The 26,213-nt window shown below is 40.5% G+C and overlaps 1 protein-coding gene across 1 annotated transcript; it reads right to left on the bottom strand.

Moving 5' to 3' along the window:
* Window positions 1-570: 570 nt before the first annotated feature.
* LOC115426074 (E3 ubiquitin-protein ligase KCMF1-like) lies at window positions 571-26,213 on the bottom strand. The gene is made up of 7 exons (XM_030144021.1): window positions 26,077-26,213; window positions 23,998-24,165; window positions 15,927-16,066; window positions 11,505-11,606; window positions 6,694-6,874; window positions 3,245-3,563; window positions 571-2,280 (listed from the first exon to the last, which is right to left on the bottom strand). Exons 1-7 carry the CDS (start codon window positions 26,090-26,092, stop codon window positions 1,944-1,946), a joined length of 1,263 nt encoding a protein of 420 aa, XP_029999881.1. The 5' UTR covers window positions 26,093-26,213; the 3' UTR covers window positions 571-1,943.

Genomic DNA, 26,213 nt, shown 5'->3' with positions numbered 1-26,213 from the left:
TACTTTTTTTCATAATTCATCCATGAAAGGGTTAGTGCGGAATCTGACAGTGGTGAAGCTTGTGTTAAACAGTTCTCAGTGTTGTCCTGTAGACAGTAGCGACTGGAACAACATAACATTCCAACTCTTATGTCTATGATGAAAGTATACTCCATAGCCAACCTTTCATCCAAATATGGTCATTCCCGGCTCCTTGAAGGAGCTGCTCCAAATCTTTTTGACAAAGCCTTGGATTCAAGCTTGATTTTAACATTTATTTGGCATGAGTTTCAGTGGTCAATATTTTTTTGTTTTATCCTAAGATCAGACCTTCCATCAGTTTGGCCTTTACTGTATCCTTGTTTGGCTCCTCCTCAAAGACATCTTTTCAGATTTGACGCACTTTGACAAAACCTCAAACCCAAACTAAAGTCACTGACATCATGTCTGAACTCTGCAGCATTTAGGATATTGTACATTTGTAACAATGTTCTGCTGCAGTGAATGAATGCTGACTGAGCTTCCACTGGACCTGGCGCTGATCTGAGGAGGGAACCAACAAATGCAACAAACAAATCACAGAGAGCAGGGTTGGGTTAGTTCATTTCCATCCAAAACATTTTTATTGTCCTCCAAACTGAAAGGTTTACCCTGTGATTTTGGCTTGTTCACTGAAGCCAAAAATACATACATTGCATTTCTTCAGGTAGCAGTGGAGGCATACAAAGATCATTATTTTGTTTTTATTTTGACTGAGAGAAATTAATGGAAAGAGTATACAGGATTCTCTCCTTCAAGTCACATGTTGAGTAAATCTTTGCATTCATGAGTAATGAGAGAAAGAGAGAGAGAGAGAGAGAAAGAGAGAGCGGGGGAAAGAGAGAGAGGGAAAGAAAGAGAGAGAGAAAGACAGAGAGGATTAATGTCAGATCACAGGAAGCTTTGACAAAGTAGCGTCTGGTCTTCGGAAAGACAGAAAAAGAGAAAAGAAAGTCAAACCCAACAGAATGAAGACCAGGGATGTGTTTGTTCCATGTTTCTATGAAAAGGCCAGAATAGGGTCACACTGAAGATTCATTAGTCGTTTGCCTCCGGGTTGTCGTGTATGGCCTTTTAATGTTGAGCATCTTGTAGTGTACACAAACGGACACTGGATACACAAACCAAAGTGCCCGCAGTCGATATAAAGCAAGGTCACATGACCCAAAAAACAGGTGATGTCACACAAAAGGGGGAGGTTGAGAGTGGACATGAATGGAACCGAACCGATCCATTAGTCTGTGTGGATGTTGGTGTTTGTGCAGGAATGCCACGAATCGGGCAAACAGCACCGCTTTTTTTCTTCTTTTTTTTTTTTTTTGATTTTACAGTTACAGGTGTTTGAACAGAAACAGAAAAAAAACAAAAAAACAAAAACAAAGAGAGACCTCCCCGTCTAGTGACTGTGCAGTTAAAAATGGGCACATGGTGATTTTAAGCTCATGCTTAAGTTGTGGTAAACCATCCAAGCACTTCTTTTTTTAATTCGTAACTATAAATACACAGCAGCGTTTCCAACCGGAGGGCTCCGTCGTCCTCCTCTGGGTGAGTGTGTTCGTCTCTTAAACTACGCTTGCTCGTCTGCTAGAGGAAACACGGGTTATGTGGAACTGATTATCAACTTTTATATAGATTTTTCTATAATATATTTATATAGTCTTTTGTCTTTCTCTCACGCACCCACCACGCTTCGCTCTGCTCACATTCTCTCGTCTCACTACTTTTATTCAATGTACACAACGTAATAAACATGGGGTCGAGTGGGAGCGACAGAGCTGAAATGACAATCACTGAGAAAAAAAAAACAAAAAAACAAAAAGCCAAGAAGAACTGCAGTCTTTTTTGTCATCCATTGGCAGTCGGACCGACGTGGCGTCAGTCGGGTACAATGGGGGGGTTCTTTTTCCAGAGGGATGGTGATGTCATCAAAGCGGTGGGGCAGGGGGCTCTTTCTTGGCGGGTGCCGTTTTAGTCGTCGTTTTCGTCGTCTTGCTTGTCGGGGTCATCTCCTTGAGGTTGAGGTTCTCCAGCGCCACGTCCAGGGTCATGACCTCCACGCAGCCCATGGCCTGGAAGTCGGCAAAATTCCGCAACGGGCCGTGGCAGTTGTCGGCGTCGCCCTCGTCGTCGTCTTCGGAGGCTGAGGCGTCCTCGTCGGGCAGCAGCGTGGACAGCAGCAGCTCCGTCACGAACAGACTCCGGTCCGCCCACTGGGCCTCGCACGCCTGCCGCTCAGCCTCGGATAACCGCGGTTCGCTCAGCCTAAGGAGGGAGGAGCCAAAACCATGAGGAGGAGGATCATGAAGAAATGATCAAAATATGAGACAAAGAAACAACAATAAAACATCTTAATCAACTTTTACTGAGGGTTTCAACTGAAGGGTTTGAAATGGACACGAGAGAATGGTAAGAATTCCTGGTATATCTATATACAAGGAATCTATATCTACAAAACATCTATAAAAAACAAGGAACCCAAAGCAAACCGGGAGAAACTCAGAGGAGGAAGAACTGAGAAATGGATTGTTTTCTGCTAAATGCACAACTTTAACCCAGAAAGACCCAGTTCTACTTTCGTTGGCAGCTCCTAAATCAATCTGTCCTCTTTACGTAACCTTAAGTGATTTATCACCATTTATTCTAAAATTGTCCTCTGTATTTTCCATTTTTCAGTGTAAATCGTGTATTTAATTTACTGGTCATGTAGATGTTCATTAAAGCTCAAAGTAAATTCAAAGGTTGTTATATCAGAAAGAGAGAAAATGAAGAAAAAGGGAGTTTTGTCAGTAAATCTCTCATTAAATGAACATAAACCCAGTGTGTCCATCCACTGTCATTGATCCAACTCCATGGGTTTTACTGGTGAATCAATGCTGTACAAGATGACGGTGTTTCCATGGTAACTACGGAGCCTCTGAACGTCCAAATGGGTCATATCTGATGACCATGAAAAGATGAATAACTGTATTTTACAGTTATGTGGATCAACAGGTATTAAGCTGTTCCATCAGTGATGGTTTGAACCAGTGGCTGTTTGGGTCTTTAAGGGTTAATCTCAGAAATCCCAAATAGTTCTTTTTTCCTCCACATTGTTTCCCAACTCCTAGAGTTCCATGTGTTTGTCTTTTTCCTTTCCCAGCGCTGATACACCGCTGCAGAGGAAACACACCCTCAGTAAAAGTCTAGTTTCTGAACTGAACTACTGTGATGTGTCCTGGTTTTGGACCTGCTGAGTAGAAACTGGGAGCTGTGTGCCGTGTGCTGTGTGCTGGGCTCAGGTGGTCCCGGGTTGGGACTGGGGTTGGTGTTGTGGTTGGCGCTGGGGTTGGGGTTTGCGACAGCTGAGTTGGTGTTGAGGATGGCGTTGGCGCGGCCGCCGCCCCGGGTGGCGTTCCGGGCCGTCTCCAGCTGCTGCCGCGCCGCCTGAGCCTGCTGCCGTTCCAACTGCAGCTGCATCTGAAGCTGCTGGAGCTGCGACGCCGAGGGGCCCGAGCTGAGCTGGCCCCCCGCTGAACGCCGGACCCCCGACAACTGGGACAGAAGCTCTGGAAACACAGGGCAACAACATAGGATGGAAGGTTAGATATGAGAAGACAAAATGAACGCCAGCCCTTCCAAAAGCTGAACAGGTGAACCATGTGACCAACCTCCATCTACACACACCAAGAACCAACTGTGAGTCTGAAAACCAGAGGATGACTTTAAAACACAACATTTAAAAAGTAATAAAAATACAGTTCTAAGATTGTTAAACATGAATGAATCAATCCAGACAAAAATTCATGTGAAGGGGGGGGGGGGCAAGTTCACAAATTGTGTAAGAAATGCGTTAATGATGTCAATGTCATGGAAAAATGATAAATAAAGTTCCATCCATCCATCCATTCTCTTCCGCTTATCCGGGGCCGGGTCGCGGGGGTAACAGTCTAAGCAGGGATGCCCAGACTTCCCTCTCCCCAGACACCTCCTCCAGCTCTTCCGGGGGGATCCCGAGGCGTTCCCAGGCCAGCCGAGAGACATAGTCTCTCCAACGTGTCCTGGGTCTTCCCCGAGGTCTCCTCCCGGTGGGACATGCCCGGAACACCTCCCCAGGGAGGCGTCCAGGAGGCATCCGAAACAGATGCCCGAGCCACCTCAGCTGGCCCCTCTCGACGCGGAGGAGCAGCGGCTCTACTCCGAGCTCCTCCCTGGTGACTGAGCTCCTCACCCTATCCCTAAGGGTGCGCCCAGCCACCCGACGGAGGAAACTCATTTCGACCGCTTGTATCCGGGATCTTGTCCTTTCGGTCATGACCCAAAGCTCATGACCATAGGTTATGGTTATGGTCATAAATAAAGTTGTTTAAAAAAAAATTATGTGAAAGCTTCTGTTAAGTTCATCAGAACTTTATTGACCAACTTTGTGAAAACAAACAAACAAGGAGTCTGTTCCTGAACCATGGAGCCTTCGGCTCAAAAGACCAGCGTTAATTTATTCCTTATCCAGTGAGACAAGACAGATTTAGCCAAAAAAGATGAAACACTGAATTTCTTTGAATACAGTTGATGAAGAGTTGAGTTTTGTTGATGCTGACAGTAATTTTACTTCAGTGTGGATGTGTTGCTAACTTTCCATTTCACAATCATATTTGTGTATCTCCGCATGAATAAAAAAAAAAATCCAAATATTATAAATGGTTGAATATGGAAGATCTGTGTGTTAGCCAACGTCAGCATGCCCAGTCCCAGCCTCTACCCTAAACTGGATCACTAAACCCACTCAGACGGACTTTGATCCCCCTTGTTAATTAAGACCCTCGATCAGAACAGGAGTCAAAAGGAATTTTGGGTAATTTCCTCAGGCAAAGTCTGTCAACAGTTCTGATAGACTTTAAATGTTTGTAATGACGTCCTCAGTCCCTCAGATTTTTACAGGTGGACATCCCTAAACCCTCAGACTCACTAGGACATCATCTCCAAAGGGAGTGTGGACGCTGGGATCAGCTCAGACTCCAAACAACCTTCACTGAACACAACGGCACATGCTGATCCTCCATTAGGTCACTTTAGATCAAACAGTAAATCAGCAGTGAATATTAACACTCTGATGTTAGGTTTACCATGATATTCCAAAACACAACTGTTTAAATCTGCACATAATCAATATTCTGTTAAACTGAGATGCTAATTTTTCCTTTTCGTAACAAATTATTCATTGTTAATTTCTACCAACTATTTACATTACTACATGATGAACATTATCCTTAAAGCTTCTTGGACGTTCAATACAAATTTCAACTCAACCCAGTGCAAAATAAGCAACTGCTGAAGTTTAGAAAACACGTGAAAACGATTTCTGTGTGATTTGTGACAAAATCTAAACCAGAACATCATAAAGGAGGTGATTTTGGGTTTGTGCCACTGGATCACAAACTTAACCCTGTTAACTGTTGTAAACTGGGCAGCCATGAGGCTTAAAACCAGTCAGATCAGAGGCTCGGCAGGTAGAACAGGCCCTCAGAGCAGAAGCAGCTGTAGCTACTGGTCTGTTTGGGATGCAGACTGAACAGCGGCCTCATTATGGCACAGCTGGAGCTGACACGGCGGATGCCAGCCACTGAACCGCATTCTAACAGGAAACAGAAGAAACACCTTTACCCACACGGCATGATAAGATAAGATAAGATAAGATAAGATAAGCTTTATTGATTCCCTAAGGGGGAAATGCAAATGTACAGCAGCACAAAACAATATGTATCAAATACAATAGAAAAAAGATTTTAAAAATATAATTTATCAGAATTAAAGGTATTATACCGTCCATGTTACCTGCAGGTGCATATTTAGACATGCACACCATCCCAGTCTGGATATGGAATGGTCTAAAGCAGGGCTGTCAAACTCATGTTAGTTCAGGTTCCACATTCAGTCCAATATGATCTCAAACAGGCCAGACCAGAAAAATAATAACAGTGAAAAAAAGTCAAATTACATTATGAAAGTGTTTACATCTACAAAGTTTCATGAACCTGAAATGTCTTACGAAAAATAGGTGCAATTTTAACAATATTCTGCCTCAGTTTATCATTAACACATGTACGTTATAACTTACAAATCACAGTGGATCTACAAATACACAAAACATTTAGTAAAACACATAATACTGTTAAAAGTTGCACTTATTTTTCTGAAGACATTTTGGGTTGTTCATATTTATTAAGGTTCTTCGCTTTTTTTGTGAAAGGACTGTCTGTAAATGCAAATATCTTCATGTAATTTTACTTATTTACACTAAAACAAAGAGTAAAAGGTGGAGTTGTCATTATTTATAGGCTACTGGGATAGTATTTTACTGGTCTGACCCCGTTTAGATCATATTGGTCTGAATGTGGAACCTGAACTAACATGATTGTTAATAAATTCAGTGTAATTTTTGCTTTTCACAAATTCATGCCACGGTCTGGATTGGAGCCTTTGGTGGGCCAGTTTTGGCCCACATGCCGTATGTTTGACACCTGTGCTCTAAAGAGAATTCATGAATGTGTGTACCATTTGTGGTGTTTGTGTCAGACTTCCTGCAGTTTCATAGTGTCAGAATAACAGCACCCCCCCCAGTTTATCTGGACTGTTTTTATGATGGGTTTCCACTTTGTTGCTGTGCAGTTGTGTGTTTGACAACCAGGCTGTGGGACTGACCTGCTATGGGGTCCATGGCCTCTCTGCTGTAGCTGGAGCTCTGTGAGGAGCTCTGGCTGGTGGAGAGTCCCCCTGTGGTGCTGCTGGTGAAGTGCATGTTAGACCTGCGAGCTCGCGGTCCGCCTAACCCACGCCCGGGGTGAAACATCCTCCTCACATGCCGCACCCCACTGGACTCATCGTGGAGCTGTCCGTTAAGGAAAACACTAGACACTGCAACTTCACTCATCAATACATATGTGGTATTTAGATTCTCATCCATGAGCCTGTTAAAGTGAACATAAAAATCTGATAATTAGGAGTAATCAGGTAATTGTAATGAGACTTATGCTGTCAGGGGCCGACAGTAAGGGTGTATCCCCATAACCCCCCCAAATTCTCTGCAATATAATAAAGCAAATAAATGACACACTGTACAAAAGATACCAACTTAACTTTGGATGGTTGATATGAACCAAATTTGAGCTTGATTAGCCTACTGTATCTATTAATAATGTCCAAAAAAATGGATTTTTCAACAGAAGCCCCCATTTGAATAAGTGATAATATTCATGGAACACCCATAATCAATAGGATTCTTCCCCTAGGGGTCACCTATGTTGGTATTAAAGGGGGATCATTATCACATTCACACAAAGGATATCTGCCCTAAAAAATGTCAGAAAAGATATTAGATATTTGTTGGAAGATCAATATGAGCTTGATTGGCCAACTATTTCCTTAATAATGCCCTAAAAAACAGATTTTTCAACAGATGCTCCCCCAAGCATTTGGAAAAAACCCACCACCTGGTGTCAAAATCATGTAAACTCATGGTTGTGGCATGAAGAAACAGAACTGTTAGACAACCTATATGAACTCAATTTGAGCTACATCGACCTGATAGTGGCAGAATAATGGTCAGAGAACCCATTTTTCCCCACAAAACTCCACCTAGTGAATGAAAATGACTCCATATGAACTCTGGATCATAGCAAGAACATGGACATTTGTAAGACAATCAATATAAACCAAATTTGATCTCAATCAGCCTATTATTGCTTGATTTATGTCCAAAAACTGATTTTCAACTAAAGCGCCCCCATCTGGACGACTTGCAATACTCATAGAGAAGCTGAAATCAATAGGGTTCTTCCACTAGGGATCCACTATGTTGGTTATCAAGGGAGAAGAAATCCAACCAAATCTGTCCTAGTTATTGCCATATCACCAAGGAGATCCACCGGCAGATCCGGCAGCGTTTGGGGTAAAACCATTATATCCCCGAAATGGAGTTTCGGGCGTTTACATGCACTTCAGAAATGTGATAATTGAAAAACCCTGGTTTAGATGTTTCACTTCACTACTGGAACTCCTGTATGTAGGTACGTGGTGATGATAGACTCCAACTCCCTTTTTATGATTTGTTTTTGCACATGTTAGACGTAAAAGAACAAAATAAATCAGATTAACAGGTGCACACAGACATCAGAGCACACTGCTGACACACTGAGCCCATTTCCATGAACACAAACTCTGATCATTGTATGATTTCTGACATTTTCAGAATATTCAAATGATCATATAAACAACATATTCATCTGATGTTTCATCAGACAACAGCAGTAATCTGATTATGAGGAATCAGATTAACACACTTAGATTTCTCCCCAGTACTTCACTGTCTACATGCATGTGAACAGGTTAATCTGTTATATTTTGTTCTTTTACATATAGACATGTGTTTAAAAAAATAATAGAAAACAGAAGTGGTGTCGTCAAACACTAGCAGAATACAAAACAGGAAGTTTAAATCTACTGTTACTAAGAAATCTGATAGTGGACTGAAACATCTAAACCAGGGTTTTTCAATTATCACATTTCTGAAGTATATGTAAACGCATCAGATCTGATTACTACAGTAATCTGATTACTCCCAGTTGTCAGATGTTCATGGTCATGTAAACAGGCTCAGTGTAAAGGCCACTCATCTGCCTGGTACCCAGACTATATCTGGTACAAACTGTATTGGAGCCACAATCAAACATAGTCGTCCAACTGAAGAAAATGGAAACAGCCACAATGCCTGCTGGGAAATATGCCACATAAATTAACACATTCTTTCATTGTATATTAACAGCCTAATGTTGTTTGCTCTAAAATTTGTTGCCAAGACAACATCAAGGTTCAATGTGAGTCTGGAGTCTGTGTTTGACTGGGAGCTCCATTGCTAAGCTACGCTAAGCTAACCGTAGCCACTGTTGCCCTTGTCGCGGATGTAGGAAAGGACACAATTGCTTCACACACGCATTCATACACCAGTGTGAGTGACACTGGAGGTGGGTGAAGTGTCTTGTCCCAGGACACAATGGCACATGACTAGGACAGAGTGGGATTCGAACTGCCAACCCTTTGGTTATTGGACGACCCGACTCCTGAGCCATGGCCGCCCCACAAGAAAACCTACTACTATTTTTCTATGACTAGTTATTTGGCCCCAGGGCCCATGTAGGACCAGGGTTCAGTCTCCATCCGTAGTAACAGTAAAACCACTTCTTGTAAAAAGTTGAGCCAGATGAAGGCCTGGTACACATGTTTAGAACAGAGCCATGGGCCACAACTGTAGAGCATTAACACAGTGACAATTAAGAAAAACGTCTGGCCTAAACATTACGTCATGCACATATAAGGTCAACACATTACAGTTAGAACTACTCAAAACAGCTCTGGGCTCATTTTGCAGCTTAAGACACACTTGTTCTCCCAGTGTTTGTTTGAACTACCTTTTACATCTTTTGTTTTCTCCACGGCGCTCTATTCAAAGTGCTCCATAAATAGAGCGGCAGACTGCTGTCATCTGGCCCCTCAGTCAATCCCACAATGAGACTCACAGCAGTTCATCTGGGTGCTGTCTGGCAAAAGCAGATGCTGCCATCACTTCACACTTTGATGAGTAACAGAAAATCTAACGGGAATGTTCGCTCCAACACAAACACAGCTATTTATTCTAGTGGTAAACCAATATATTGATTTTTTCCAGTATTGGCCTTAATTTTTTTTAAAGCCAGTATTTGATCAGTAGTAAAAATGTTAAAAGATATTTGATCAGGCACTTATGTGGGCAGCACCTGAAGTTCAATAAATGTTAAGAGTACTATGTGTATGTGTATTAATAATTTCATTTATACTGCTGCATAAAAATCATAATTATCTGAGTGTTTCAATTGTATTTTATGGATGATGTGCTTCCAAAAAAAATGGCCTTAAATATCAGCTGTACACATCAGCCGTCGGCATCAGCCTTAGAAAAACCCATATTGGTCGACCTCTAATTTATTCCTCCTCTGTCTACATAGGTTTTTAGTCTTTAAATTCTTAAATAAGTGTTTATGGCTCCAACTCCTACCACTTGCATCAGGGTGCAAAAATGTTTTCTTCACCTCCCTCTGGCTCGTAGCAAGTGAACACAACACGTGATGTGATCAATGCAAACTATCACAACTACAGATGATGAATGTTTAGCCTCCACTGTGCCTCCCTCCTACAAACCCTGTGATGAACAGCATACAACCCACCATCAACTTCAAACTAGTTCCTTCACTTAAGACAATCACAAATGGGTTTAAGACTGTGCAGATCTTAGGTTCTCGAAACATGATGATATAAATCAGTGGTTCTCCACTGGTGTGGTTCAGGATCCACTATCACCCCTAAATGAGGAGCCTCGACTCAAAGTAATAAAAGTTAAACTACTCACATTTATTTAATATAAAGATGTTGTGTTTTGAATCTGAGATAATACAGAATATCACAGTATGAAAACACAGAAGACAAGTTTAATGATAAACCAAACTGACCAGCAGGTGGCGATGATAAACAGGGAAATATTCCCTTTATCACTAAACTTGGTACATTTGAATCAAAACTAAAATGTGCACTCAGCTAAAAATTAAAAGTTCACTCAGTCACTTAAACAGAATTAAACACACTGAGGTTTTTGTCCAGTGTAGGTAAAACTGTATCTGATGTAGTCGTCGTCATACCTGAGTTTCTCCATATGAATACAAACTTTTGGGTCTTTTATACTGTGAAATGTCTGGTGTTAATTAGCATTACAGCGAATTACTGCCCACTACTGTTGGGGAGTGTGAATGGACAGGGATCGCCTCCATAAAAAATAAAGCACAGGACTGGTTTATTACCCTAGCCCCCGAAGGGGAGGCAAGGGGTTTTGTTTTTGCTTCAGTTTGTTTGTTTACACTTTGGCAGCAAAACTATTGGTTCAATTCATATCAAATTGGGTTTATAGATTGCCAGTGACCCAGAAAAGATGTGACTATATTTTGGGAAAAGCACTTCAAAATTAAGTTTTTTACAATTTAACCCCCCCCCCCCACACACACACACACACATTTACTTATAATGACTGAAATTTGTCTATACTGTCTATGTTTATGGTGACATCAGCACATGCATAGACATGATGACATCAGCTGGATCGATGCCAAAACAAGCTACAATACATGCGAAGGGTGGGGTTTGTTGTGCCTTGCACCACTTATTAGCATTATTATTTCTCACTGAAAACAGGGTTATGACCCACTTTTGGGTTACGAACCACCAGTTGAGAATCACTGATGTAGAGAACTGTACTACAACAGACGGCTCAACCATTACTATTCCAGTGTCACAAGTAGCACACACATAAATATGTAAACCCTCTCTACACAGACAGACATCTGCTTTAAAAGTATGGATGTGTTAATAACTGTATTGCAGTCCCGTTGTTGTAGCAGGACTTGAAGAAAAGCGACACTACTTGAAAAGGATATCAGGTCTCTGGGTGCTCTGTGTTCAAGTGTGAGATGAGCAGCGAAGTCATCTGTCACATGATTTGGGTCGCCACCTGGCAGCGCTGCACATATGGGGCAGATCTAAAGGAGAGGAAGAAAAAAAAAACAGCCAGTGTCAATATCAGCATGCTTCAGCGTGATATTCAGATTACACCAGTTGGTGCTGGATCCTGTCAACAAATAGCATCTACAGTGACAGATGCTTTAGTCAAACATGAAGAGATTAGAATTAGTGGTTTGTGGTTGTTTGGCTCCAAAAAACTCAGACTACAGAGAAAAGTGGCAAGTTAGAGGTCTCTAGAGATGACAGAAACCATTCATTTAAACAAATTATGAATATCTTCTCCTATTATTGAACATTTCTTTATTGGATGTATTTTTGCTTGAGAGGAAACAGGCCGTCTCTTATTGACATTACGCAGCAACTGAGTGTGTTACAATAAGACTTTCACAAAGTTAGATTTTTGGATAATAAAGAAACTGAGCATTTTTCTCTGCAGTAGTGGAAGTGTACCAAACTGTGACTAAAACCAAACTGAAACAGGGCTTTTCTGTACCAATGAACCCCTGGTTGGAAGGGTATCTTTGTGGAATGGAAGTCCTCACTATGTTGGCATAAACCAGTCCAGTGAATGATTTCCAGTCAGACCCACTAACAGACAGCTTCACCTCAAGCCAAATATCAGCCAAACCAGTGAGGTGGTGGTGGTGGTGGACTAGTCCTGTTCCTGTGGTGAGGAGGGGGCTCTGTCCTGGCGAGTGCCTCCAGTTATTATCACCATTTCAGTATGGTCACAATGTACCCTTTTGTTCCTGTGTTATGATATTGAATACCAGCCAAAAAAGTGTTATTATTCCACATGATGATACCATATTTACCCTATTAGTGTGAAATGTTGCAGTAACTAGTGTATGAATTCTTGAGTTCTGGCCAAAAATGTGTTCTGTGAGGGTTCAATGAAATGAGTGGGAATCTGCTTTTCAAAGGAACCACACAATAAATGACAGCACTGTACAAATACACCACTACTAGTATATGACCCGTAGATGTGGTAGTTTTTATGCTGGGGAGAACAGACTTTTGGGAAAAGATGTGTCTATATTTCATAAGTAGAGACATAAAAATTCTTTGGTAAATCTTTCTTTAAAATGTAAGCGACAATTAATATTCAGTATTAATACCCAGGCGCGCCTGCAGAGTGAAATTGTGAGGTACACAGGAAGCGCCCAGGCTGCAGGTGCCAATGTTAATACCAATATGTCAGGACCCCATGCGCAAATGAGGTGTTCATGTTTTAACTTCATTTCCCGCCATGCAGTGAGGTACTGGTCCTCCGGTCAACTGAGCCACATGACTGAAAGGCTATTGTATTCCAAAATTAGTAATATCTGCCGAAATATTGGTCCTATCAAGTTGCCAAGATGTTTAATGTGGAGATGAATATATTGAGTATTCCTCAACTGTAGGTACCAAATTGGCCAGTTAAAAATGTCAAAAAAAAAAAAAAAATTCTATCTATCTATCTATCTCTCTCTCTCTCTCTCTCATATATATATATATATATATTAGGTCTGTAACGGTACACAAAATTTTCGGTTCGGTACGTTTTCGGTTTTCAAAGCCACGGTTCGGTTTTTTTCGGTTCGGTACGGGAAGAAAGAAAACCCCTCAAAATATCTTTAATACGTTTGAATTTTTGAACATTTTTCCCCCAATTTTTGGACACAATAGAATATAGAAAAATAGGAATAATATAATTCTGCTACTATAAATCAAATAGAAAATAAAATAAATTATTAATATTACTAAATGTATTTTAAACATTAGTATTACACTTTTCCCTGACAGGTAGTTTTGAACAAACAAAAATCTAATCACAGTTCTGTCAGTTCACATTCTGCATAAAAATATCAACAAAAAAATTCTGCATGTAGTGCAACATTAACAGGAGGGTAAACTGGTATTCTGTTTTAACAAACTGAAGAGCAACACTGACAACAAACTGAACCAAATTATTTATTTTAGGACAGCTAACAAACTGTTTAGAACACTTTGTGTACTCGTGTGTGTGCGCGTGTGTGTGCGCGTGTGCGCACACGCAAGGTGCGATTTGTCTGGGGGATGGTTTGTTTGTTTGGTTGTTTTTTTGTTTTTTTTTTGGTCGGAGCCGGGGGCGCGTGTGGGGGAGGGGGGGGCGGTCCGGTCCATAACCAGCGTAACTAACGCTGGCGTGAAACGCAAGTGAAACTTTATTTTTATATACTTTCAACGTCCAACTCCGAGTTCTATTCCTCTGGTATACAGCGTGCGTGAGAGAGAGACAGACAGTTAGTGTGTTTTAGAACTACCGTAGCTCCCAGGGGCCACACAGCGTTCGTCTTATCTCCGTCTCTTTCCTCGTTGTTGTCTTTCACCGGGACCTGAAGTGATCCCAAACTGGACTGTACTGATGGTGGAGGGTCTCCAATCTCTTCCTTCCAGGTTCTCATCATATTTTTTTTTATTTATTTTTTTTTTTTTTTACCTTATATCAGCTGCTATTTCATATTTAGGGTCAATGTATGCGTCCTTAAATATGTCCGTGTGAAACTTGCGTGTATTTAACGTTCCGCATCAAACAATGTCTTTTGTTCCTTTTTCTTTTTCTCAACAGACTGTGCAGTTTCGGTACAGCTGTGTACCGAACCGAACAGGTGTGTACCGAAACGGTTCGGTTCGGTACGTGTACCGTTACAGGCCTAATATATATATATATATATATATATATATATATATATATATATATATATATATATATATATATATATATATATATATATATATATAGTGCCAATACACACATGCTCTGACCCCTTCCAGTATTATGATATAGAGTCTCAAGTCTCCCTGCTGCTTAATGAAGTTTTATTTTCTTACTCAGCATGTTTTTGTGTTACCCAACGTGATGACAGACAGATATCAGACACACACATACATAAATAAGTAAATATATACAGGGTGTCCCATAAGTCTCCATACATAGAAGACATAATACATTCCATACATATATGGTTCTAACATGTATTTCTTTATATTTCTTCTTTATAGTTCTTCAGCAGTGGAGGACACGCATTGAAATGTGTTCCTGACAAAATGGCAGTCATATAGAGCATATTATATAAATAAAAATGGTTTATGTCAAGAAACGTTTATTTTTCCTATGTATGGAGACTTATGGGACACCCTATATATATATATATATATATATATATATATATATATATATATATATATATATATATATATATATATATATATATATACACACAGGGTGGGGAAGCAAAATTTACAATGAACATTTAGTTGTTTTTTCTCAGCAGGCACTACGTCAATTGTTTTGAAACTAAACATATACTGATGTCATAATCATACCTAACACTATTATCCATACCTTTTCACAAACTTTTGCCCATATGAGTAATCAGGAAGGCAAACATCAAAGAGTGTGTGATTTGCTGAATGCACTCGTCACACCAAAGGAGATTTCAAAAATAGTTGGAGTGTCCATAAAGACTGTTTATAATGGAAAGAAGAGAATGACTATGAGCAAAACTATTACGAGAAAGTCTGGAAGATACTATTAAAGAAGAATGGGAGAAGTTGTCACCCGAATATTTGAGGAACACTTGCGCAAGTTTCAGGAAGCGTGTGAAGGCAGTTATTGAGAAGAAGGAGGACACAGAATAAAAACATTTTCTATTATGTAAATTTTCTTGTGGCAAATAAATTCTCATGACTTTCAATAAACTAATTGGTCATACACTGTCTTTCAATCCCTGCCTCAAAATATTGTAAATTTTGCTTCCCCACCCTGTGTGTGTGTGTGTGTGTGTGTGTGTATACATATATATATTTATTTATTTTTTTGCACGTTAGGATTCTACCAGCACAGACTAACAATTAACCATGTTTTACAATTCGAAGACATCATGGGCTCATTTTGGGCTGCGTGTCTCGTGTTACACAAATACTGTACATGGGACGTTCAGGTTTATGTTCACTGTTTATGATGGAGATGGATGGAAAGACGGAAACAGAAACCACTCAAATAAAAGGCCCTTTAAAGTCTCTCTCAAATCCAGCAGTTCAGATCAATGTTTTCTTACGTGATGTCAGAGGGAAAACAGTAAGACTCTATAAATAGAGCTGAGGTCTACAGCCTAAACATCACAGTTCAGTTTTACTGCAGTCAGAAGGTGACATCAGAGACAACGGCTGTGACATCGTGAAGCAAAAAGATAAACAAAGTTGGAAATAAAACATCTAAGCAAACGTTGTCAGGCGTTAATCTGTGTATATCTGCAAACACTGTCATGTAACAGTTTTGAATATAGTGTTGTCTTAAATGTCAGTATACTCACCACTTCTGTGGAGGTCTCTGTGTGTTCTGCAGCCACATGCTCCTGCAGGGAGATCTCTGTGTAGCCCATCCTGCCACAGTAGGGACATGTGAAGGCCTGGGGCTGCTCCACTGAAAAGGCTTCTCCACCGTAGTACAGGTCTGCAAGGCAACCATCACCACAAGGCATTCACCATCACAGTGGGTTCACAGACTTTCACTGGGTCGTATTAAGTACTGCCTGTGCTTAAAGCAGCGTATGACGTTGATTTTTGTTCAAATTTGTAAAACCCCAGGGATAGCCTTATAATCACTAATCCATTAGTCTGTGCTTTTGCACTGGAATCCTTTCCCTCACGGTGAACAACTTCGAGGATAAGTCCATCATAAACACAGTCCACTTGTTTAGATAAACTGAAACGTCACTCGGGCCTTTTCAGAAAATTTGTCACAAAGTGCATTGTGGGAATGGGAATTTCATGCAGCAGCAATTTTGCCATCTTTTTGTGAGTGCTGAACCCAAATGTGGCCTTTACCTCCATCCACTGACTACACTCATTCTTTAAAACAACACTGGTGAACTGGAGAATTTCATGTTGTAGCGATCTGGCTCATTTTCTTCCTGAATCTGTGAGAAACCGCTTCTTTTGGTCACCATTCCCACAATGCACTTCGAGACAAAATTTCTGAAAAGGCCCGAGTGATGTTTCTGTTTGTTATGTAAACAAGCGGACTGTGTTTATGATGGCATCATCTTCGAAGTTGTTCACCGTGAGGAAAGTGATTCAGGTGCATAAGCACGGAAAGACTTATGGATCAGTGATAATTAGGATATCACTATATTTGTGATGAAAGTCATACGCTGCTTTAAGTACTGCCCCACAATCACACATCACAATAAAAAAATGAAATAAAAAAAAATAACATCAATGACAGCATGAGGCTTCTTCCACTGAATTAACTCTAGCTCTTTAACAGGAACTTTGGTTCTATCCAGCAAATAAACCCACAATTCCACTAGTTTTAAGATGAACCACAGTAATCAAGGCCACGTCATCTAGGGAGGGGATTACACTGCACACAATAGATGAAAATGGAACAACATATCACTCTATCCAGCTTCACTTTCTGAGTCTTGGTAAAGCCTAGTTTTTTCCATTCTACTGTTCAGCATACAACTTACTCTGTACAGGACTATATTGTATCCTTTTTAGAGAGATTAATCGATTCAAACAGATTTAAAAAAAAAAAAAAAAAAAAAAAAAAAAAAGGTCAATTAAAGTTTTCCTGAATCAAAGCTTTGTTTCCTTAATTTTGTTGCTGTTAAACATTGGTTCCACTGTTGTGTTTCATACGGGCACTTATTGTGACGCACATGACGTCAGGATCAACACAAAGAACAAAAAGACAAAAAATGTCTATGTTGACTTTTCTCCATTGGAACCATTATTTACTCCTTTAAACTTTGAAGTTTTAACACAAACATTATAAATATGAGTCTGTATTTGTTTCAGTTGTGTGTTAGTTCCATGTTCAGTTGGTAGAAGTTAGTCAGTTGAATGTGTTGAAGACTGACCTGATAGATTGTTTATAGATGTCATTGGACTGATTTGATGTTGTTCATATCTATAGATATTTTTATTTACAGTTTTATACTGTTGTTGTTATTTCTATATAGATATTTTTTAGATATACTTTTACCACTTTTTGTATTTGTGTTTTCTGCTGGTTCTGGACAAGTTGTCATTTTCACACATGTCTGTTTCACTTGTTTTTTTTTTTCGGCCTATTTAAATATTTTTTTAATGGAACTGAAGAAAATAATCAATAGATTAATCGATTACAAAAATAGTAAGTGATGCCAGGCACAACAAACCTCGCCCCTCGCATGTATTGTAGGTTATTTTGGCATCAATCCAGCTGATGTCATCATGTCTATATGTGTGCTGATTAGGGCTGCACGATTTTGGCAAAAAAAAAAAAAAAATCCAGATTTTTTCCTCTAAAAACTCGATTTTGATTTTTGGGTAAAACTACAGAAGACAACAGAAGTCAGCATGTCGTTTTCGTGAGCAGCCCACAATGCAAGGCACTGCTCTGACCTCAAATCTGTGATGGTATCATGTGGTGAAACCACAGAAGTTTATTTTTTCTTAATTAAATCTTTATTGAATGAAGTAGAGTATACAAACAATGTATACAACAAGAAAGTAACATAAGTTTGCCAGTGGGAATACACTATAATACAATGTTCAAATCAGAGCAAATACTTATGTTTTTTATGGCCTTTTTGTTTCCAGATTTATTGAACAGCTTTAACACTTTCAGTGCCATGGGCCGATTAAATCGGCTTTACGAAAACAACCTGTAAAGTGCCACGGGCTGATCAGATCGGCTTTGGAGAACACGCCACATTTGTGTACAAACAAACCATCCACCCCCATTTCTTTCTCACATTTCGATGACGTTCTTTCTGTGTCCCCCTTTTGAGACCAATCAGACGGGAATTTGAGGTCACGCGACCGAATAATATTTTTATATCTTTTTAATGTTTCTTATTCTCCGGTGTTTCATCAGAGGGAGCCCTCCATGCCGGGGGGCGGCTGTGGACTCCGGGGGCTGTGGCGCCTTCTCTCACTGGGGTCCGCTCCTTTCTGGTGGGTGGGGGTCCCAGTTGGCCCTCTCCCACTAGTTGGGATGCGGGGCTGTGTTGCTGGTGCCTGGTCGCCGGCTGCATCCTGGTGCGGATGGCTCCCTGAGACAGCGCCTCCTAAACTGATGTTTTACTTTTACTTGTACATTTTTGTTCTGGTCTACCCGTGCTCAGTCAGTCTTCTTAAGTATGTGTGAGCTTGTGGGTTTGCATGTATATGTGTGTGTGTGTGTGCGGGTGAGTGGGTGGGTGTGGGTGGGGGGCGGTACTGATTTTTAAACTGATATGTAAAGCACTTTGTGCTACAGTTTTTAATGTATGAAAAGTGCTATATAAATAAAGATTATTATTATTATTATTATTATTATTATAAATTATGCAAATTATGATCAATAATGAATCGGCTGCGTCCGGTGCGTTTTGGATCTAATCAGCAATCGGTCGGATGTTACCGAGCGGTTTCCTGCAGGATTCTTCAAATATTATAAAAACAACGCGAAATACTGAAAAACAGCCAAATTCTGTGGCACTTTTAAGGCTTATTAGCCCCTTAACTGTCTGGCACTTAAAGAGTTAAATAAAGTTGAACATCTTTCAAAAAATAAATAATATTTGGTTTTGTCTTACAGAACTTACATTTATGAATGAAAAATTTAGCAAGTAAGAGGACTAAATTATTAAAAAAAAATTTTTTCTTTTTTCTTTTTGGGGTATCTGGGCCCACAGAAGTGATACCAGTGTAAGTCAGTGACAGGCATCAGTCGTGGGTGTGTGGACCACGTAATATGAGTGATCCACATGCGGTTCTATTTAAACTGGGGGATCCGTGCGTGGAACAGACTGACCCAGGACACACTGGAAGGATTCTATACCTGGAGCTGGTGCATGTGTGTGGGCACAGGGCTGTCTGGGCTCCTCTGCTGAGGCTGATGACCCCAAGACCTGGACCCGGGTCAGAAGAAGACAGTACAGTACGGATCCGGGACAACGAAAGATGAATGATCCGCAGTTATAGCTAAGTTGCGGGATCCGTGCGTGAAGCCACGGTTTACATTGCTATAAGTACTGCGGGCTCATGAACACATTTAAAGTCCGGTCATTACACGGACTTCTGTGACAGACCGCTGTCACTGATAGGAGGAGAAGTCTACGGGAGCCTGCAAGTGCGTGGCCCGGAGGCACGAGAGAGATGAAATCGATTTTACGATTTCCCTTTTTTAAAAATCGTCCTAATTAAAAAATCCGATTTCGATTTAAAATCGATTAATCGTGCAGCCCTAGTGCTGATGTAAGCCTATCAATTCCCTCGATATATGTGCTAAGTCTGAAGTAAATCCAAACTAAATTGATGTTTTTATAGACATGTGAAATGTCACCCATTATAAGTAAATGGGAGAAAAAAAGATTTTAAAAATTCATAAAGAATTCAAACTTTGACCTACTTTTCACAAAACGTAATGACAACTATTCTGGGTCATTGGCAAATTATAAACTTAAATTGGTATGAATTCAACCAAAAGTTTTGCTGCTACAGGCATTTGAAATTTCTCTCATTATAACTAAATGGTGAAAAAAAAGATTTCAAAAATTCATAAAACATTTGAACTTTGACCTGCTGTTCACAAAAGGTAATCAGATCTATTCTGGGTCACCAGCAATCTATAAACCCAATTTGGTATGAATTCAACAATAGTTTTGTTGCTTGAGTATTAACAAACAAACAAACTGAACCAAAAACAATACCCCTTGTCTCCCCTTTGGGGGGTCGGAGTAATAACTGATAGTTCCAGCTCTACTAGGGATGCAACGGTACTCGGGAAAACCGTGTACCGTTCAGTCCGCCCTGAACGGGATAATCCACCCTTATGGACCACCGGATTTTGGTTTTGCAATTGATTTCTCTCTCTCACTTGCTCGCTCAACATGCATGTAAGCATGCAGCGCAGGGAAACCCCACCCCTCTGTGAGAGACAGCGGCCCGAGAAGCTTTAGACTCAACACACATCAGAGTCCTGCACGGGTCCACCACTTTTCCAAAACCGGCACCCGCTCATACCCGTGTACATTACATCCATGACCTGACCAATGATTACACACATTGTCTACACAGTAACTCACTCTTAAGTTCCCCTGGGTACTTGACCCGGTGCAGGACTCTGACACACATACAATACCATGACACGCTATTAAAAGGAAAGGCATATGGTAGATAACCGTTGCCTTTTTATCCTGATATTTTCTTTTACATCCTTATGCAGAACAGGAATTTATTTATTTAAAAAAGCCCCCTTTGGGCCCTATGTGTGCACATGCCTGTTTGATACAACTGTATACAAGCAGTCAAGGAATAAGAAAGGGTTCTATTGTTCAGGACAGAAAGTGTTATTTTATTCAGTACAGTGACATAAGTTGTTCCTACTGTTAAATTCAGTTTTTGATGACAAGCAAAATAAAAAATATAATTTGGGGAAAAAACTGCTCTCTTTACGCACAAAACACATACTGAAACCAAACCGAAACCATGGCCCAAAAACCAAGGTACGGACTGAACCGAGGGGTACCTGTACTGTTGCACCCCTAAGCTCCACACTAAATCACAACCAAGTCCTCAGTTTTGATGGAACATTTGGAAGCAACAACACACGTCCATGGCATTAAAATGTCTACAACCCCACAGCAATGGAGATTCTAACCAATAAGATCCAAACAGAGGAAAGGAAGGACAATACAGGGGAAAACACCAGTAACAGCCTCATTCAGACACTACTTCAGTCAATCAGACTATGGTAACTTGGCATCCACCATCAACATGAGGCGTTACTTAACCTAACCTGGACCACAGTGGATTGGACAGAAATGGAGGAACAGGGTGTGTTGTGTTTGGCTCCACCATGTCCTAAAGCAATTCTAACTCATCGACGCCATGATCCGGTTTGATGACCGGATATCCCAGCCGCAGTGTCGCAATGCAGACAAACCAGCAGCCTTCGGACAGGTGGACAAGGGTAATTAACCGACAATTAATAATTTAATCGAGCAAATTCTCATCGACAGTTAATCAATAGTTGATTAATTGTTTACATCCCTAATTCAACTATGTACAAATGTGCAAAAATAGTTCAGAAATAAATAATTAAAATCAGGAAAACAATAAAATAAGTCACTTTACAGTGACAAGAATTACAAATTAAGTTGAAATTGATAAAAGATGGAGATGACTTGGTATAAAAGTTATACTAGTTAGATCAGGGGTCTCAAACTCAGATCCTCGAGGGCCGGTATCCTGCATGTTATAGTTGTTTCCCTCTTCCAGCACACCTGACGGTCGTTATTAGGCTTCTGCAGAGCTTGATGGTAGGCTTATCATTTGAATCAGGTGTGTTGGAAGAGGGATACATCTAAAACATGCAGGATAGTGGCCCTCGAGGACCGGAGTTTGAGACCCCTGTGTTAGATTATGCATGGCGCAATATGGACATCTCTGATTGGTCAATGTGATGCACTTTTCCATCAACAGAAACATGGTGACATGTTTTCTTTCATGCAAGCACTTCCTGCTTGCAAGAATTTTATTTAGAAGCCTGTATTTACCGTGTCTAACTGCACTGAACGCACACCAAATGTAATGACACTATCGCTGGAAAATGATGTTTTTATTGTGTTTCATAACTTTGGTGTTTTCAACATGACTGACTTCACAGTTCAACATCTGCACTTTCCACACAAATGGACTCTATGCACAGCCCCTCTACTTCCTGAACTTCAGGTGGATCCTTTATTTCCTGTCTTTCATTATTGGACACACTGATTAATCCAGGAGTGTCTGCTACTTCTTGTTGTGGCTACATATTAATTAGGCATACCTGGATTAATCAGTGTGTCCAGTAATGAAAGGCAAGAATAAAGGAGCCACCTGAAGTTCAGGAAGTAGTGGGGCTGTGCATAGAATCCATTGAAACGGAGTATCCGCGAGGCTCTGTCTTGCTGCCATGTCATCATAAATCGCGCATGTCATCAAGACGCGCTGACGCGTGCAGGCACCCTCTAGACTCAATTGATGATTCACTTAATTTTTGCAAAAAATAGATAGATTTAGCCAAAATTAGGCCGTGACAAGGTAAGAGAACAATATATTGATAATTAGCACAGCTTTGAGCAAGCCGTGTACCATTTTTTTGGCCGTGCTTTTCAGTTCGCTGCCTAATACACTGCTGGACCAACATTTGTACTGGAATTACATCACCACAGCACTTTGTAAGTTTCCAATATCTCTTGTCTGTCAACATTTCATCTTTGCTGTAACAACAGATTGCAAAATAGCAACTCTAGCATATAAACAGAACACCAACATATTATGAAACACTAAAAGCCAACAGAACTGGACTGTCTATCCTTGATATGTACAGCAATTTTGTGTTTTATACATAGTCAGAATTTAGTCTGATATGTGAGGATTTTTGAGTTACTTAGGGAATCTGACATAGCAATTTAGGGTAGGCAAAGGATGGAGTAAGGGGGCAGGAGATTATGAGTTAAACTTCATTCTGCTCCTTTTCAAATGGTTTACTTTCTTTTTATATAATTATTTTTGTTGTTTGATTTTATTACAATATTTGAGATAATAAATAAATAAATAAATAAACAAACAAACTCAACATACATAAGGTAAACTCCTGACTTTGGTCATATTAACTGGACCACTATTAGTAGTACTTCAAAACCTTCTGAACACTCCTCCTCCTCCTCCTCCTCCTCAATCAATTCACCACTAAACAATTTTGGAGCTGCTTTCCTGTGTGACGACAGCAAAAGATAACAAACACTGCAAGTTTCACTTGTGCAGCCTTATTACAGCCACCAAAGGGAGGTTTCTAAACACGGCCAGTCTTAATGGTTTACCCTCATTATGACATGCCAAGAAATGTTCAAAGCTCAGTCTCAGTCTCACAATCTAGTTCAGCTGTGACCGGGAACTGGGAGATTTTGTCCAAAACACAACTTTAAATCCATCAGTGAAAAATCCTCATTATTTATTTATTCCTTTTTTATAACAGCTGTTATTTTTTTCGAAATCTTCAGGGTTTCTGTAGCATCACCTATCACCACAAACACTTTGACCATGACTGAAGATAAATGTACACGAGAGCGCCGCATTAATACTCGGATTATTCTGTAAAGGTGTGTACCTCAGAACACCACTAGGTTTCAGGTGCTAAACCACTCTGACAATCAGGTTGTAGATATTTGGTCTGGTTTAGAGCTTGAGATGCAGCAGTATTCAGACAGTTTTCACGCCTGACTGTTCTTTCATACATGGGAAAAAAGGGGTTACCAATCCACAAAAAAACAAACAAACCTAAGACTAAAAGCCACTTATTTCTCAAAACCTAAAGCAGATATGACCTCTACTTAAAAAAGAGACAACTATGTCAGTACTTACCAAAGTCCACTCTGGTTAATATACACTGCATTGGATGCTCTGTGGTATGTCTGGTTGTAGTTGCACCGCTTTCGTAACACGACGCACACAGATCGTAATCGTAGCAAATTAAACATTTGTATCGCCGACCTCGGAAGTTGCCTTTTAAACATGCATCACAGCTCACGCCTGCAGGGAAGAAAGAAATGAAGAGGACAGAGGAAAGAACAGAGGTCAGATGTTGAATATTAATGACTTCATTATTTCTGATCAACTTAGAGAAATTGTTCACTGGCAGACCGCAGTTTGTTTTACACTATGATGCTTCACAACTTTATATGTGGAAGGTTCAGTCTTTTTTCCACTTGTGTTTTCATACATAACCCACTTATTAACAGTTCTAATATATATTCATTCATTTTCTGTAGCCACTTAACCCTCATTCACACCTATAGGCAATTTAGAGTGTTCAAATACCCCATGAAGCTGTTTACCACTGTGCCATAGGGTGTCACCTGTGACATTTACCATTGTTTGATTCTTGACCTATTGGAATAACTCATTAGAATAAGATATAAAAATGATAAATCTTACAGGTGCCACCTTCTACAAAGAGAGTACCTTGAATGTTCTTTAAGCAGATGATTTGATTTTGTGTTTATTGCTGATTTTGAGGTGGTAAAACATGCATAAGGGAGCACTGGATGTTTGTTTCCATGACTGATTTGTCATCTGTTATTTAGCTGTATAACAGGAAAATGGAAAAAAAAAACAAAACAAAACAGTAGGCCATCAGCAAAGTCTAATTAACATTAGAAGTGTCCCAAACGTGCTATACTGCTTTCATGGTATATTACATATATGTTACTGTACCCACCTTCTCCCCATGTTCATGACTTGACAAGAAAAATTATAGACTATGTAACTGTTAACATTTTTTAAAAAGTGACACCACCAACAGTTGAATCTTTTGCAAGTCAGCCTCAGGACAAGACACATACTTAAAGGAGTTTAACACATGGTTTGACAGGGTGAAAAGCCTTCCCTCTGTTTTACAAGTGCCACCTTTTCTTGACTGACTCGGACAGTCGTGCAGTGTTGGTGTATTGTATGACACCAGGCTGAACTCCATCATATCTCCACTCAGAGCTGACAAGTTGTTCAAGTCTAGCATCAGCTTGATCCTAATGTACTTCTGCAGTAATGTTAATGAAAACAAAATGATAACCACTCCTTGACACATCCCAGAGCTAAAACTTGATGACAGTGTTGACTGTAAAGTTGACAACAACAGTACAGGCATGGAAAGTAGAGGCCGCTTAGGCCTGACTAACATTCGCTTACCGGCTAACCATATACCATTAAACCTGCAACCACTAGCTAGCTTAGCCAAGAAGCTAATAAAATGTGGGCGAGTTCACTAAAGCCAACTTTTCAGCAGCTGGTGAGTGGGAACAAACACTGGCAATGTTAGCTAGCGTCAACTTGACACCAACAGCAACTTTAAGCCCAACAAGGTTGGTCACAAGGACGAGGGGAATGTAGGTCTGCTCAATGTTAGCTTGCGGAACTCGAATACACTTATAACAACAGGAAGGAGGAGAAAACCAGCGAACATTAACGATATAACGAGCTTCATACCTGCATAGCAACCCGCGATTCGCCGCTCTCCCATGTTTCCTACTCTCGGCACTCCCCCTTCCATCCAGGCTCGTTGTCGTTAACCTACATAACCCATTAGTAGTTAGCATGCAGGCTAGCTCTCATAGTAGCAGCCCTAGCTAACGTTGCCTAGCTCCTTCCGCTTATTTGTCATCGTTGTTTTGATGGACTTAAGAGGCCTGTGGTGGATTCTGAAACACTAAAACGTCATGTGGGGGGACTGCTGGGTTCATGTTACATGCACCTTTTCTTTCCGCCATAATGGGTCCCAAAGAAATTACTCTGCAATCTTGCTGCTAGCACTAGCCGACGTTAGCTAGGATGAGGTGCAAAACAAGAAATTCTTGGCTAGCTCACGTTAGCTAGCGGTGCTCTTCTAACGCTCCCTCTTCCACATCCTGACTCCTTCTCACTGCTGACTCTTAAATGTCATCTCACCTTCATGACGGGACATCCTACGAATACTGACGCAGCCCCCTGCTCGGGCTCCCGGGTTTGCAATACAGAATAATATTAGTGAAGAGAAGAGAAGCCGGGGCTGGCTGGCTGTCCCTGGCCTCTTCCCTCATGAAGGA

Source organism: Sphaeramia orbicularis, chromosome 9 (genome assembly GCF_902148855.1).
Source record: "Sphaeramia orbicularis chromosome 9, fSphaOr1.1, whole genome shotgun sequence".
Classification (NCBI taxonomy): Eukaryota; Metazoa; Chordata; class Actinopteri; order Kurtiformes; family Apogonidae; genus Sphaeramia; species Sphaeramia orbicularis.
The sequence above is the reverse complement of the archived record's forward strand: the minus strand, read 5'-3'. Positions and strand labels throughout refer to the sequence as shown.